General features: G+C 34.8%; 1 protein-coding gene and 1 non-coding gene across 5 annotated transcripts in view; one reads left to right on the top strand and one right to left on the bottom strand.

Annotated features, from left to right (window-relative positions):
• Foxj3 (forkhead box J3) overlaps positions 1 to 17,133 on the bottom strand; it is a 128,058-nt gene that overhangs the window by 33,675 nt on the left and 77,250 nt on the right. For all 4 annotated transcript variants that reach the window (XM_074080432.1, XM_074080431.1, XM_074080435.1 and 1 more), the window contains one exon: positions 8,213 to 8,296. In XM_074080432.1, coding sequence (XP_073936533.1) covers positions 8,213 to 8,296 — 84 coding nt within the window. The remainder of the gene's footprint in view (positions 1 to 8,212; positions 8,297 to 17,133) is intronic.
• LOC141425131 (U6 spliceosomal RNA) lies at positions 12,796 to 12,902 on the top strand. The gene has a single exon (XR_012450223.1). It is a non-coding gene; the product is annotated as a U6 spliceosomal RNA (small nuclear RNA).

Genomic DNA, 17,133 nt, shown 5'->3' with positions numbered 1-17,133 from the left:
GGTATGTTTTGTTAAAGTATCAGAAAAGGAAGGTATGGTAAATAAGAAAGACCACTGCTCTCCTCTTATGTTTTAAAAATCATGTATGATTATTTAAGGCAAAAGTTATAATACTGTCTTGTGAGATTTACAATGTATGCAGACTGATACACATTACAACTGTAGGGACTGGCAAAGGGAGAGACAAAGAGTACCTATATGGCTGAAAGATTTCTACATATTACATGAAGTGGTACAATACTGAACAGACAGCAAAAGATTAGATATATAGCTAAAAAAAATAGGCATAGCTAAAAAATCCAATAGGTGAATTAAAATGGAATACTAAAATATATCCAAATAAAAGCTTAAAGAAGGCAAGGGGAAAGAAATGAACTAAAACACAGAGGTCAAACAGAAAACACAATATAGATCATAATGTATATCAACTATATAAGTTACAGTAAGTGTTAACATAAATGTGAGCTTGTTGAAAGGGGTTAAAAAAAAAAAAAAAAAAGCAAGGCTCAGCTAAATGTAACCAGTAAGTGCCATAATTTCAAATACATAGGTGCAGAGGAGGAGAAGGGATTTTGAATGAAAGGAAAACTGTTTTTATTTGCAGATGATATAAATTATTTATATAGAATATCCCAAGTCACCTTCAAACAGCTATTAGAACTAACAAGATCATAGGATATTAGATTAATAGACAAAATTGATCAAATTTTTATATACTAGCATAAGCTATTGGTGCAATCCAGGAAACATGGAGGTAATGAAAATGTTCATTTGACACTGGTGGTAATTCCACAACTGTATAAATGTCAAAACCCCTCAAACTGTAAACTTTAAATATGTAGTTAAATTATACAGAAACCATTCCTTAGTTGTGTTTTTAAGAAACAAAATCCTACCCATTCACCAAAATGAGACCTCATGAAACTTCACGATCTACATCTTTAACTGGATAGGATTTTTCCCTCTTTTAAACTCCCCAGGAAATTCTATTTACATGTATATTGGAAGTAACATGTATTATCTCCCAGGTATTGTACACTCAGTATGTCTTTGCCCAGCTGAAATACTTACTCATTCTATAGCTTTCAGTAGGAATATATATTCCATTCCTTTCTCAGCTCATTTATACCCTTTGCTTTAACTGAATCCATATTCTTTTTCAGACTCATCTGAGAGATTGTGACAAATGAAATATGACAACAATAAATACATGGCCAGTCTGAGTTGCTGCTGCTTATAACGATGTCTTCTTTTCTATTTATCCATCCATTCCCCAGTTAGTGTCCTGATTAAACTCATAATCACTTTTGAATAATAACTTATCTTTTATCTTCAGGAAAAAGTAATGTGTATTTCATCTATCTGTTTCAAGGAAAGCTAGATAATTGCAGAATATATGTATCCCCCCACCCAAAGGCCAACATATTCAGAAGAGTTAGCTCATATACTACATCCACGAATGGCCTTCTCTCCTTCATATAATTCTATGATAATGCATTAGATTTTAAGCAAAAGTATCCATAGTAATTTCCTCCTAACTGATCTTCTATCTTTATTCCCTTAAAGTTTACACTCCACATAGCAGCTAGAGTAATCTTATTAAAATGTAAGTTATGTCTGCTCATATTCCTCCAAAGACTTTCCACCTCCTTCAAAATAAAACCTAAGTCTTTTTCTCTCCCAAACCTATACACAGCTCATAATCCATTTATAAAGAAAGTTTGCCTTCCCTCAAACTAAACATCTTATTCTAAGCTATAACATACAACTTTAAAAACTGTTTTAATTTCCAAGCTAGTATCATCTCCCCCAAATTTTGTATTTAATAAAAATGACAGATGACTTCATACCTTGGCTTTGCTCATAATTTTACTATTACACAGTAAAATGATAAACTAAATTGAGAAACTTTAGATCCATGATAGGTGCTAAAGCATAACATTATCTAAGGGTTTTAAAAAGAATTTTCATGTACCCCCCCACTACAACAATAAAAAAATTAATAATATTTTATAGTGATTTCTTTAAAAAGAGGCTGTGAAGGAAAAACCAAAAGGAAAATACAGTGTATGAAAATGGAGTTGGGGGCACACATGCTGCAAACACTGGCAGAACCACCTACCTCCCCTCCAGATTCATTCCTACACTCTGAAGACTGCTTACTACAAATATCTGCATCAGCGCTCTGCCTGAGAGTGTTTTTCAGATTGAGAAGCATGCTTTTGCTTTGCATAAGGCAGGCCAGAAGTACTGAAAAGCTGATGCCCCTAGAAGCATCACTCAGTAGGTGATAGAGAAGAGCTTGGATACACATCCCATATGTTACTGACAGTTCTAAGCTGCCACCTAGAGTCCCTAAGGGGATTCAGCTTAGGTGCTCTCAATGATAACTGCCTCAATTTCCTAGGATCACCTGCAAATATCTTATCTACTTCTGAGGGAACCCAAACCGTAACAGATAGGTCTTCTTTCTCAAAAGGAAAGCATCAGGCTGGAGATATATGTAGCTTAGTGGTAGAGCACTTGCCTAGCATATATGAGGCTCTAGGTTAGAACCCCAGCACAGCAAAAGCATTAAGAACAAAACAAACAAAAACAAAACTCAAAAAGTCTCCTGGATAGACAAGAAACCTTCCTTAAACTTTTTGATTTCAGGACCCCTTTACATAATTAAAAATTACTGAAGCTCCCAAAGATCTTTCATTTATGTAAATTATATCTATTGATATTTACCTACTAGAAATTAAAACCAAGACAGTATTTAACATTAGTCCATCAACAATAAACATATTTCATGCTAACAAAAATATTATTTTGTATGAAAATATTCTCCAAAACAAAAACTTAGTGAAAAGACTAATACTATTTTATATATATAAAAGGGCTTTGATATTTGGTTTTATAGAAGACAGCAGGATCATTATATTTGCCTCTGCCTTCAATATGTAGCAAAATTGTAGGTCATAGCCTCTAGAACACTTCTGAGATGAGTGAAAAAGACAAAGAACATTTTAATACTGTTCTGAACACAGTTTTAATCATGTATTGCCTGAAACAGCCTCCCACACTGAGAATCACTGCTTTAGCATAGTATGTTCCTATAAGCAATAATTAGAAAATAGCCAAGACACAGGATTTAAGTAAAAACAGAGGGAGACAATGAGGGAATCAAAAAATCAACAAGAATATAACTCTGTGATTATCAACATGGTAAAAGATAAAATGCACTGGTAACTTGGGAGTACTTACTATTTCAAGGCATTTTTTTTTTAAAGCAAAAATTACCTAAGACATTGGTTCCCTCTTACACTCCTTGATGCCAGGTCCCTTAGAATAGTTTAACTGTATGCCAGTCTTCCAAAATACCCCAAAGGAGAACTGAAGACATGGCTCAAGTGGTAGAATGTTTGTCTAGCAAGCACAAGGCCCTGAGTTCAAACCTCAGTACTGAAAAAGAATAATGCTAATAGCAGTAACAGTAAGAAGCTGGTGGCTCAAGCTTATAATCCTAACTGCTTGGGAGGCTAAAATCAAGAGAGTAACAGTTTGAGGCTGGGATGGGGGTGGGGATAAAAAGCTGGCAAGACCCCATCTCAACCAATAGCTGGAAGCATTGATGTGCACCTGTTATCCCAGCTATGCAGAAGGCTGAGACTGGGAGTACTGTGGTTCCAGGCCAGCCCAGACAAAAGTTTCAAGACCCCCATCTCCATGGAAAAAGCTGGGTGTGGTGGTACACATGTATAATCCGAGCTATGTGGAAGGGTACAGATAGGAGGATCACAGTCTGAGACCATCCTTAGGCAAAAATGCACGACTCTATCTAAAAAATAACTAAAGCAAAAAAGGACTGGGCCATAGCTCCAGTGGTAGAGTGTTTGCCTACTACCTAGCAGGTTTTCTGCTCAAATCTTAATCTTTCTACCTAAATCTTACTTCTATTCCATACCCTAAATATCCACAACCTAATTTTTCATTATAGTTAAAAGGATCCTCAATTATGTCCATCTGTACTTCTTGCTTGTAAGTCAACTGTGCCTGCTATTTTCTCTGAGTAGACCATTATTACTTTCAATGAAAAAAACAGTTATACTTCAACATTCTAATTAGAAGTCTCACCTCTCTTCCTAGAGGCCATACCGGGCAGGATTATCTATTTTTCAATTGCTGTAGTTATCACTGCTTGGTCTAATGAATTTATTACTTAGTACTTGCTCTATCATTTATAATCACATTTATGTTACATGACTATATGTTTATATTAAATATGGGAAATCCTCTTCTATACAGGATATTCATATATATACAAAGAAATTTGATTCGGTATTGTAGCTTTCAGCATGGCAAATACAAGCAGCAGAATAATACAGTTATAACCAGCAGAGACTCTAAAGTCAAATTCCAGTTTTGCTACTTATATCGTACTCTAGGACAACTTACTTAACATTCATGTCATCAGTTTCATAACTTGAGTTGTTAAGAAAACATTAATTAATACACATAAGATCCTTTAAAAACCATCTGACACTTAAACTCAAAATATAACTATCTTATTATGTCATCATTAATTCTATTCCTTACTTCACATGAGGATGCTGAAGCTTGCCCTGAGTCACTAAGAGCTGGTAAGCTGTAAAGAAGGAAGGGAAACAAAGGACAACTTCTAGTAGAAGAGCCCATCATTTCACCACTCTATTCATTTTTCGGTATTTTGATAATAATAATGAAACTTTATTCACTAATTTTTAAGTTCTTCAGAACAATATTAGGATATTCTGTAAAGTGGGAAGAAGATGAAAGAAATTAGAAAAAGGAAATGAGACATTTGTATACTCAAAAATTAAGAAGGAAGGAACACCTCAATAGAAAAGAGTGCACTGGCTTATTATGATTGTATAAATGGAGGAGTCTGGAAAGTAGTACAGAAAATGATGTTAAGAGTATCAAAATGAGGACTAGAGGTATGATTCAAGCAGTATAACATTGGCTTTGCAAGCAGGAAGCCCTAAGTTCAAACCTTAGTCCCACCCAAAAGAAAAAAAAAAGCAAGAATATCAGACTGGAGACATTTTTCCATGTAGGACATCAAGATGTTGCTGCTTACATTAGCAGTTTAAAAAGCCCATCTTTCTTCAAAATAAAAAAGTGTGAAATACTTTGACTTTTTACATACAATTCTGATTTTACAGATGGGCAAAGGAATCATAACTTTTAGAAATCAATAAAGAACATGAAGGAGTATTAATGTATTTACCAACCTACATTTAAAAGTCCTTTACTCCTTTACAAGTTTTCAACTATGGATATTTAGTTTCTGAGAAAACTTTAAATGTATAAAGATCATGTCCAAAACCATCACTATTTGACTATCCTAGGCATTTCCTTAAATAAAACCCAATGGTTACTTAAAATACAAACTGTTCTTAAAATACAGACACACGTTTATGAATGCAGGAAATTATTTTTTAACAAACACTGGCATTCAGAATATTTGTTAAACAATACCTGTCCTCTAATTAAATGTACTTTGCTCACAGCTTATCTCTTTCTATACATTACTCTCCCAAAGTGGCAACCAACAGACAGTTCAGGCCAAAATAAATATTCGGTATTACTATAGTAATATTAGTAGACATGGGTCACACACCAAGGGGAGGACACATACAGGAGGAATAGGAAAAGAGAGGAAACCCAAAACTTGAAAGTGTTTGATGTGTCCACTATAGAGGAGTTAACATAGTAACTGTAAAACACCAGAGGTCAATATGGGAAGGTGACCAGGAAGTAGTGAAGTGTACAGATCAATCAATTTGGATTGTAATACATATGTGCGTGGAAACAATGCTAGGAATCTCTCTGTATAGCTATCCTTATCTCAAACCAGTATAAACGCTATGTCTTTCTTATTATTGCTTATGTCTTCTCTTCAACAAAATTGGAGAAGAGGGCAGAACAGGTTCTGCCTGAAAGCAAGGGGGGTGGGGGGAGAGAGCGGGAGTAGGGGGGGCCAGGGGGGAGAAATGGCCCAAACAATGTATGCTCATATGAATAAATGAATAAAAATTAAATAAATATTCGGTATTAGTAGCCGAAAAGCTCTGGCCTTATATGACTATTTTGTGAAAATATACCACAAAGGGCATTTTTACATATCAAACTTAAAATGAAGACAAAAGGAAAAGCACTAGAAAATAAATATAGCAAGTAAAGTCCAAATACATGCTTTTGTAACCTGAATCCTATATTTTAGACTTCCATTATAAAACTGACAATAGTTTCAGAAAAAAAGGGGAACTCTCAGAAATAAACAAGGATTATTCTAACTATAAAGCACATGTAATAGAATAAAAGGCAGGCTTAATGTCCAAAAGGAATGCTCAGTTGTCAACCTAACTATCAATTCCAATCGCCAAAAATAATTCAAGTTCCAGGAACGTAAGAAGAGATAAATAATAGAGAATACCGTATTTCCTTGGCATTTTAACATACACATCTAAATAGCTTGATAATGCTATTGGTTAGACAATGTGGATTTTTCTTCCCTTTCTTCAAATCCTAGCTACGATGTGAAATGCTTTGTACTCCACATATCCACACAAAGTCCAGGTGTTAAGTCTATTTTAAAAGCCATGATCAGCAGGGCAGGAACTGAGATGTGTTCCCTCTCAAACCATCATATAATGGTGTGTCAACATCTCAGTCTTAAAATTGTCTTAATCTATTACCAGAAGACTATGCTATGAATACTAAATTTTAACCTCTTAAACTTTGGTTTGGTTAAAACCAAAAAATCTTCTGGCCTAAGAGCTCACCTTTAATTCTATATAGCTTGACAACTACCTTGCTTATTAATTTCCCTCTGCTGGCTCCAATAAAGCTGCCTAAGTCCCACAGTTACTATACCTCATGGGTTCATGTAATCCCAACTTAAACCCAGTCTTGAGGCTTAGAAATTTTATTCCTTTTCCAGTAACAAGCATAGATCAAATTTATTTGACCAAACATTTACTCAGTTTCCTTCATCTTCTCTTTGCCCTGATTTATTCTGCAAACATTTTTCTGAAATGAATTATAAGCTGTGAAAAACACTAATGCAGGAAATACAAATATTTTTTCTATATCATTAAGGCAAGATTGGTCCAGTGAAGGAGACAAATATAGAATCAAAAAACTTCAATGATGTATGAGAAACTTTAGAAAAGAACTTTACAAAAATTCTACAGAACACAATGAGAGAAGGTTTACCAAGTGGTAGGTAGGATGGGTGTATGCTTCAGTTGAGATGTTAGAATTGTTGAAAGGGTGGGGAAAGCTTAAGGGTTAATGTTTGAATGCAACCCAAGTGTTGACTAAAAATATGTTACAATACATAACTGGTTGTCAACTACAGCTCTATTTTTACTGTTTTTTTCTTTTTTAGATGGGACAAGGGTTTGAACTCAGGGCTTCACAATTGCAAAGCAGGAGCTCTACCACTTAAGTCACAACTCCAGTCCATTTTGCTCTGGTTATTTTAGAGACAGGGGTCTCATGAACTATATTTGCCCACACTAGCCTGGAACCATGATCTTCCCGATCTCAACCTCCCAAGTAGCTAGGATTACAGGGGAGAGCCAGCTCTCTTTCTTTTTTTTTTTATTTTTTTATTCATATGTGCATACAATGTTTGGGACATTTCTTCCCCCCACTCCCCCCTCTCTTTCATTTTTATAAGTTACTTGTAACCTTAGATTCACAAGTAAGACTCATCATTACAAACAACAAACACACTTAAGTGATTTTGTGTACAAAGTGATTATTACATGGATGAAAATAGGAAAAAACATTTTGAGAACAATGAATAAAATTCAATGTAACCAGAAAGATCATCTGCAATGGAAGAAAACAGTGTTATACAAAACCAGTCGTCAATGTTGTAGATATAGAGGAAAGAGTAGCAAATTAAAACTAAAAGAGAACTGGATGCAAAACTCAGACAACAGCTGTGCCCTAATTATGACAAAATTCAGGAATTACTCAACTGCCCACCTTACTCAAAGAGTTAAGATCAAATTAAATAATGGATCTGAAATGTGCTTTGAAAAATATAAAATGCTACATAAAAAGCTTACCTGTGTTATGTTACATCTGCTGTATTAGAAATTAACTTTAAAAATCTACATTTCTGACATATTCAACCTCTCATACTGAATTTATGATAAAGAGCTTTTACCCGTTCTACAGATCGTGCTCTCTTCTTTGGCCGAGTAGGCAGCGCATCTTCTTTCGGATTGTTGTCTATTGCCCAATAGGAACCCTAAAGGTGAAAAAAAATATACATTACATTAACAGTGTATTATAGTCACCCTGTGACATTAAAGGAGATTTTTATAATCCTATGCTCCAAAGGCAAACATTGTGCAACTACAATAGGAAATTGGCACAAGAAGAAACACTAGTTTGTTCACTTGTTTGTTTTCATGGGGCTGGGGGTGTTGCACTCAGGGCCTCACACATGTGAGGCAAGTGCTCCATCAATGAGCTACACCTCTTCCCCTTTTAAAAGGTAAAAACATTGCTCAGCGAACTGTGCCAAGAATGTCAGCATATAGGGTATTGATGTAAGGCCTTGGCAGATGCTAATCTATGCAGGTACTGATTTCATTTCCCACCCACTGCTGGCATAGTCTACTATGCTACTGACTGCATTTCAGTTTATGAGTTTAAAAGATCTGATATAAACTTGCCAAGAACCATGTAAAACATAGATGCTACATCAAGTATGCACTAAAAATGAAAACCAAATGCATTTTAATGTATACTACTTAACTGAACATATATGATAATTACATTCAAGTCTAAAACAATTTTATGTGTTACAATACTATAGTTTCTGTACTCTGGGACCTCACAAATCTAAATGGTAAGTGAAACAATTGAAGGATTTCATGAGTGGATTCAGCTAACAAGTTTCAAAATAAAGTAAGAAAAATTTTAGACCTGGTTGTCATAAAAATTGAAAATAAAAGAGGGAAAACACCAAAAAGTCACTGACAATAAATTTAATGCCTCATTATAAGCATGGTTTGAGCTGTACATTTTTCATGGATGCCTTTAATAAAGGAAATTCCTTCTTATTCCCAGTTTGCTGAGTTAAATTTTGTCAGATGTTAAATTTTTCCAGGTGAGATGGTACGACAACTTTTCAGACTTCTTTTACTCACATGATGAGTTACATCAACTGTTTTTCTAATTTTGCTCTGGGACAAATCCTACTCAGTCAGTCATGATTTTCTCCTTTATTTATCAAAGAATTCATTTAAGCTAATTTTTTGTTAAGGATTTGAGAATTAATGTTCAGGATGAATTACTGACCTCCAGTTTTCTTTTCTCATCATTTCACTGCATGACTTTCTCCACAATGTTTTGTAAAAGTTTGTGTAGGACTGGTGCTTTTCTGTATTTTCTGTCTCACTGATTAGCACTCTTACCTTTATTATTTTCCTTTCTTCGACTTACTACGGACTCAATTCACTCTTACTTTCCTCCCTTCTTATGGGACATGAATAGGTAACTAACTTCAAGCCCTTCTTATCTTTCTCATAAAAGTACTCAAAGGGGTTGGGCATGGTGACTCATGCCTATAATCCTAGCTACTTGGGAGGCAGAGATGGGGAAGATAACAGTTCGAGGCCACCCCTAGCAAAAAGTTAGTGAGAGACCCACCCCCCTCCATCTCAAACAGTAAGCTGGGCATGGTGGCTCATACCTGTCATCCCAGCTACACAGGAAGCACAAGTAGGAGGACTGCAATTTGAGGCCTAGGGGGGTGGAAAGAACCAAGACCTTACCTGAAAAATCACCTAAAAATGCAAAAAGGGCTGGAAGCATCGCTCAAGTGGTAGAGTGCTTACCTAGCAAGTGCAAGACCCTCAGTACAAGACCCCGATACTGTCCCCTCAAAAAAGTATTTGAAGCTATAAGCTTCTTTCTAAAATACTGTTTTAGCTGTATCACAATGGTCTGTTCTCAGTCTAAAATATTTTCCAATAGTTTGTGATTCTGTTTTGATCCAGAGGTATCTTAGAAATATATTATTTAATTTATAAATGTTTGTGGAGATTTCAAACTTCTTGATAATGGTTTCTCACTTAATTCTAGCAAAGAACTTACTGTGTAAGATTTTATCCTTTAGAAATCTACCAAAATTTTATTTGATATTTGGTCTATCTTTGTCAACATTACTTTTGCATCTGAAAAGCATATATCCTGCAGTTGACAGATATAATATTCTGATCCTTAGTTGCTTTTTTGTCTAGCTGTTTAATTATTTCCTGGGAGGTGCATTAAAATCTCTATTCCTCTTTCTAGTTGTGAGAGTTCTTGTTTGTTTTGTTTTTTGAGACTGGGTCTTACTATGTAGCCATGGCTGGCCGTAAACACTTGCTCCCCCTGCTTCAGCCTCCCAAGTGCTGGAATTATAGATGTAAACCACCATGCCAGGCCTCTGGTTCTTTATTATCAAAAGGCAATTCTTGAGAGATGTGCTGGCATACATCTATAATTTCAGCACTCAGGAAGCTAAGGTAGGAGGACTGAGGTTCAAAACCAGACTAGGCTACACAGTGAGACTCTATCCAAAGGGGAAGAAAAAAAAGAAAAAGAAAAAAAAAAAAAAAACACTTGAATCCAGATTTCAAATACATTTCTAACTTTTGGTTCTTCTTACATTTTCAAAATGCAATATTTAAGTAAATCTTTGATGGCTCATTTTGTTGAGAGATAGCTATCTCTATCCCATAACTGCAAAAAAGTTTTCATATTTATATTTACAAATATCAAATAGAATAATGAATCCAACTTTTTCATTTCTATGTAATCTATTTCCTTGTAAGCATTTTTGTGGACATACCAGATTATAGGTTTATACACTTATGAACCACATTAAGTATATTTTGGTGCAGAAACATCATTAAAGATGGAAACATAATGTACCATGTCCTTGTAATAAGACAGGATAATTCAGATTCTAGCCTATCACAAAGTACTGCATTGTGAAGATCTTCCTGCTGAATGACTACACAGATAAAGAGTTATTGTTCTCAGAAATATCATTAACTCAGTATTTCGTGACTTTGAACAAATTAATCCAGGATAAGGTCAAACCAATTTCACCATCACAATTAGAGTGTTGCTGTCTATTTCTTTGTATTAATCTCGTAATTTAACTGAAAGTGGCAGACCACCTTTTCTCTGTCAATGCCCTTTGGCATTATGGGGAAAAAAATTACACTCTCAACTGTGTTCAATAACCTGCACTCACCTGCAATCCCAGCTATGCAAGAGGCATAGGTACAAGGATTGCAGTCCAAGCCTAGCCCCCAGCAAAAATAAATAAATATGATACCCTATCTGAAGAATAACTAAACCAAAAACAGGTTATGTCTCAAATGGCAGAGCACTCGCTTAGGAAGCAAGAGCCCTGAGTTCAAACCCCAGTGCCAAATGGAAAGATACTAGAGATGCTTTCACTACTGAACCACCCTTCTAATCATATTTCTGTATTCTTATTATTTTAGTGTTTGGGCTTGGTGGAAAAAACTGATGAGCAAAAATGAGCTAATTCTTAGGATGATAAAATCATGTCAACATATAGGAAAAATAAAATCACTAAGATCCTACAGTGAACCTTACATTTAATAAATGAATCCCAAATAGTAAGTTTTACTCTGTATTTTAATATGTAAAATTTTTATCTGTTCCCTGGAAGACTTCTTATGAGAAGATAAAAAGTCATAGAATATTAGTCTTCACAAGTAGTAAAAACTACTCAAAATAGCTATTTAAAAATTAAATTGGGCCAGGCCATGATGGCTCACACCTACAATTCCAGCTACTCAGGAGGTAAAGATTGGGAAGATCTTTGCCAGCCTGGACAAAAAGTTAGCAAGACCCCCATCTCAGTCAGTAAGTCAAATGATTATGGTGCAAGGCCCACTCTGAGCAAAAACAGGAGGTCCTATCTGAAAAATAACCTGCAGCAAAAGGGCTGGGGATGTCGCTTAAGAGGTAGAACACTTGCCTAGCAGAAGACCTGAGTTCAAAACTCCATAACACCACCACTAATAATAATATAACAACAACAGTAATAATTTTTAAAAACCTAAATTGGGTCCAATGGACCCTGATGGTATGTTGAGGATTAGAGAGAGAGAGAGAGAGAGAGAGAGAGAGAGAGAGAGAGAGAGAGAAGTCCCTTCTCAAGTGTTTGACTTCATATTGTTTTGTATTAATCTTCAAAAATATTATCTCCTTCAATTTCTACCAATGAGCAAATATACAAATATCTGGCAAATTCTAAGTTTTAAGAGCTAAAAGGGATCTTTAAAATCATCTACTACAATTTTTATGTAATTATAAGAAATAAACAGAAAAAGTCAGTAATTTGACTAATTGAAAAAATTCATCCTTTCATTTAGCATCTAAGCACTCCTGCTTTACACAGGGCAAATAAAAGACAAATAACAAAAGTCAAAATATTTTAGTGAAGTTTATTATCAAAAGAAAATAAGCCAGGCAAAACAGTATGTAGCTGACTAAGGCAGGAGGATCCCTCGAGGTCAAAAGGCTAGCCTGAGCAACACAGGCGACCTCACTCAAAAGGCAAGGACAAAAAGGTAAATAATCCTTGATATTACCTAACCCAACAACTGGGAAAATAACATGTTAAATAAAACTGATTGAACTTTTCAAACATTGGGCAGATACAGAAAGGTAAAATCCCTCATCTTAATGAGTTCATTAAGGGTTGGTCATGTGCTCGCTTCGGCAGCACATATACTAAAATTGGAACGATACAGAAAAGATTAGCATGGCCCCTGTGCAAGGATGACACGTAAATTAGTGAAGCGTTCCATATTTTTCTAGTCTTATCTCAACTAGCAAAAACCCTTGGTCCTTCCTATTATTGTTTATACTCTCTCTTCAACAAAATTAGAGATAAGGGCAGAATAGTTTCTGCCTGGTAGCGAGGGGGTAAGAGGGGTTAAGGGGGGTTGGGGGATAGGGGAGGAAAGGAGGAGAAATGACCCAAACATTGTATGCACATATGAATAAAAATTTATTGAAAAAAAAAGAATTTTTGTCAAAGGTATATAAAAATATTATAACTCAACAATGAAAAAATGAGCAATATATATATAAGGTGACACTTCAAAGGAACTATACAATTCTGAATAAAAATATAAAGAGAAAAAAAAGGGTTAGTCATGTGCTAAACACAAGGATAGTCTTAGTGTAAATTTTAAAAAGTCTCTAAAGGGACAAGAAAACAGAAAAGGTATCTACACCATTAACTTTCTCACCACCTTCAGGTCATCACTCAATACAATAAACACATCTTGCTCACTCTTTTGAAAACCGCAACTCACATAATCATCCACACCTTACCCTATTCTGTATTTTTCCCTCCAGCATTTATAATTATGCAACATCCTATATAATATTATACATGTGTTTTGTTAATTTCTTTTCTTCTGGTGGGACTGGGGTTATGTATTTGTTTTGCTTATTGTCATTCTTCTCCATAAGTTCTTCAAAGGCATGGATTTTTGTTTGTTTGCTGGTGTACCTTAAACACCTACAATAGTGACTAACACATAAAAGGCGAGTAAATAATCACCATACAACCCTAGATCAGTAAGCTGAAACTATGCCAGTTGTGAGGTTCTTGTTTTGTTTTTTTTTTTTATTTTTTGGCAGTAAAGGGGTTTGAACTCAGGGCTTTTTAGGCAGGCTGTCTACTGCTTGAGCCATGCCTTGGGCCCAAGTAAGACGAATCTGTAAGGATTACTGTGCTCAGATATGGTGGGAAGAAAAATAAAAATTCTCAAGAAAAGAGCTCATACTCGGATCTGGAAATAAAGCTCAGTAGTAGAGCACCTGCTTAGCACTCCCAAGGCCCTGACTTCAATACCCAACACTGGAGGGGGAGGGAGAGAGGTTGGGAGGGATAGATGGATCATATTCATTATGTATTTTTAAACAGGACTCAGGCTCCATTAACTTAGCTAAGAAAAAACCTCAGCATTTCCTTCCATTATGAATATAAGGAATAAACCACAGTAGCATTAGCAATACCTAAAATTCAGTTTATTTCCTATCACATTAACAGCTTTTACAAGTATCTCAAAATGTTTAAACTCATTATTTTATTTAATCTTATTAAGGAAGTATATAAATCCTTGTATCATAAAAATTGTTTTAATATTTTTATAACTCTTAACTGCTTTTTAATCCTGTATGTTTTGGCATATACTTTAAAAAATATTATTCCGAAAAGGATCCACATGCTTGACTGTAACTGCCAAATGGAGCCATGGCATAAACCAGTATGAAAGAACTGTTGTGGTGCTGCTGGGCTTAATTTCTAGCACACAGGAGAGTCCCAAGTTTGAGGCCAGCTTGGGCTACACAGCAAAATGCTGTCTCAAAACAAGAAAGGAGGGGGGGAAGGACAGAGGGATGAAAGGAGAGATGGAGGGAGAAATGGAAGGAGAGGGGCAGAGAAAGAAATAAGGGAAAAAAGAGGAAGAGAAAAAGGGAAGGAGAGGAATTCAGAGAGGGAAGACTTAAAGTTATACACATACAATAGAGAATAGGAAACTTCATTTGACTAGGTAAAAAAGGGACTTGGTAAGAAATTAGTTAAAAAAACTAAAAAGAATAAAAGAAAATTTTGCTTTGTTGTAATGCAATTTATTTTCTTTAATATTTTAAATGGCACGCTGATTCAAAATTTTCTTTTAACTATTAATTCACATATCCTGACAAATACAATAAAAATTTATTGATACTCAACAATTCATAGTTCAAATTCTGAAGAGACTTTAGTCTTTTTTTTTAACTCTACAAGCTATCATAACAACACAACACATCCTAAAGGATTCTGCTAATAAATACTTTATAATCATTTTTTATGTAGAAGGTTTACACAATAAAGAACAGGCTGACAACTTCAAAAAATCTTGATATCTACACTTAATACATTATATTGAAATTTTGTAAGTCTTGACTTCTTCACTAGACAAGAAGTTTTAATAATAGTGTGATATCTCATTCATCCACTTATCTCCAGAATTAAGCTTACTACCTAATATAAAGCTGTAACTAAATAAATGTTTGCTAAACTTAACTCTAATGAGTATCTTAAAGGTACATTGAAATATTCAGAACATTTAGATACTAAAACTCAATTTTTATATATACCCAATGTTTTATTTCTAAAGTTCAAATGAATAAAGAATGGAAAAACATCCTATCCTGTGTTTACATAAATCTATCCCAGATTTATCTTCAGACTCAATACAATTTCTATCAACACCCAGCTATCATTTTTATTTTGTAGCTACCAACAAAGTGATCTTAAAATATATCTAACAGCAAGGGAACCAGAATAGACAAAACAATCTTGAAAGAGGAAAAACAAAGTTGAAAATTTCATGCTTCCCAATTTCAAAACTGACTACAAACTTACCAAGAGAGTGTTAATACCAACCTAGGGACAGACATCTAGATCAGTGAAACTGACCTGAGAATCTAGAAATATGCCCCTTTTATGGTCAATTGGTTTTTCACAGACTAACAGCTATCATTCAGGGGCTGTTAACAGTGAAATGTTCAAGAAGCGTTTGGAGTAAAAAAGAAGAAAGCAATTCATTTTGAAAAGATAGAGGAAAAGGGAAGGCTACTTCCTTTTAAAGTAATGCTAACATTTAAGTTGGGCATTAAAGAATGAGTAAGATAGAACAGGAGACTATTTAGATATAATGAAGAGTATGGGCAAAATATAAAGATATGAAAACTGCTTGTAACTGCAAGAAACATGTAAAGATTGAATATAAAGTAAACTGGGGGCTGGAGTTGAAAATGGGGCAACAGACACAGATACATGTTTTTACTTTTGTGCCAGACCTTAAACAGCAATGGAAGAATATGGAGAAAAATTTAAGCAGAGACCTCCTCTGATGGAGACTCTGGAAAAGACACAATAATCCTAGTCATTTATCATTAAAATAATTTAATTTTTAAAAATCCCTTCTAATTATTTTGTTCTCATGAAAAAATCCAGGATTTCAAAAGAACAATGACGATATAAACAATCAAACGAAATACTGAGCTGGGAGTAAACACTATATAGATCAGGACAGCACGTAATACCTTCTTTTAATAAAAACTCACAGGGAAGTAGTCTTCTGGGCATGTCCCATGTCCAAACTGGTCAGGGACAACACAGATGCTATAGTAGTAAAGCAATTAGTTGAGTTCATTTCACCAACTATCTATGAACATACACAAATAGGACAGAATGGAAATTCTAGAATTAAAACATAGTAACTAAAAAGTTCACTAGATTTGCTTAACAAGAGACTGGATAGGGTCAAAGAGTCAGATCAGTAGAAATTAGCCAATCTGAGGAACAAAAAGAAAAACACTGAGAAAAATGAATAAAGCTTCAAGGACTTGTGAGACAAAGTCAAATAGTTTATCATACTGAACAGTAAAAGGAGAGAGATGGAGCCAAATACATTTTTAAAGAAACAGTAACTTAAAACTTGCAAATATGAATGAAAACCTATTCTTAATGATTCTGGAAGATCAGCAAACCCCAAACAGAATAAATATAAAGAAAACTACACTTAAAACACATGATCATCCAACTGCTGAGATCCAAAGATAAAGAGAAAAAATCCTGAAAGGCACCAAAAACAGGGATGAAGCACAAACATTACATACAGGAGGAAAACAAAAATACAAATGCCAGCAGACTTTTCATCAGGCTAAGGAAAATCGAACATCCTCAAAGTTATCAACAGTAGGAATACTCTGTAAACGCAGAATTCTGAGAGTGAAATAAGGACTTTTTAGATAAACAAAAGCCTTGCAAGATTTGTTGCCTGCAAACCTGCACTAAAATGAATGTCAAAGGATTTTTTTGGATGAAGGAAAAAGATACCAGATAGAAACCTGGGATTTCTATCAATTAACAGGAAGACTGAAGTCCAGGCCAGTATGGGCATAAATGCCAGATAGACCTTATCACAAAAATTATCAAAGCAAAAAGGACTGGGAACATGGCTCAGTTGTAGAGCATCT

Source organism: Castor canadensis, chromosome 7, assembly GCF_047511655.1.
Source record: "Castor canadensis chromosome 7, mCasCan1.hap1v2, whole genome shotgun sequence".
Taxonomy (NCBI): domain Eukaryota; kingdom Metazoa; phylum Chordata; class Mammalia; order Rodentia; family Castoridae; genus Castor; species Castor canadensis.
The sequence above is the reverse complement of the archived record's forward strand: the minus strand, read 5'-3'. Positions and strand labels throughout refer to the sequence as shown.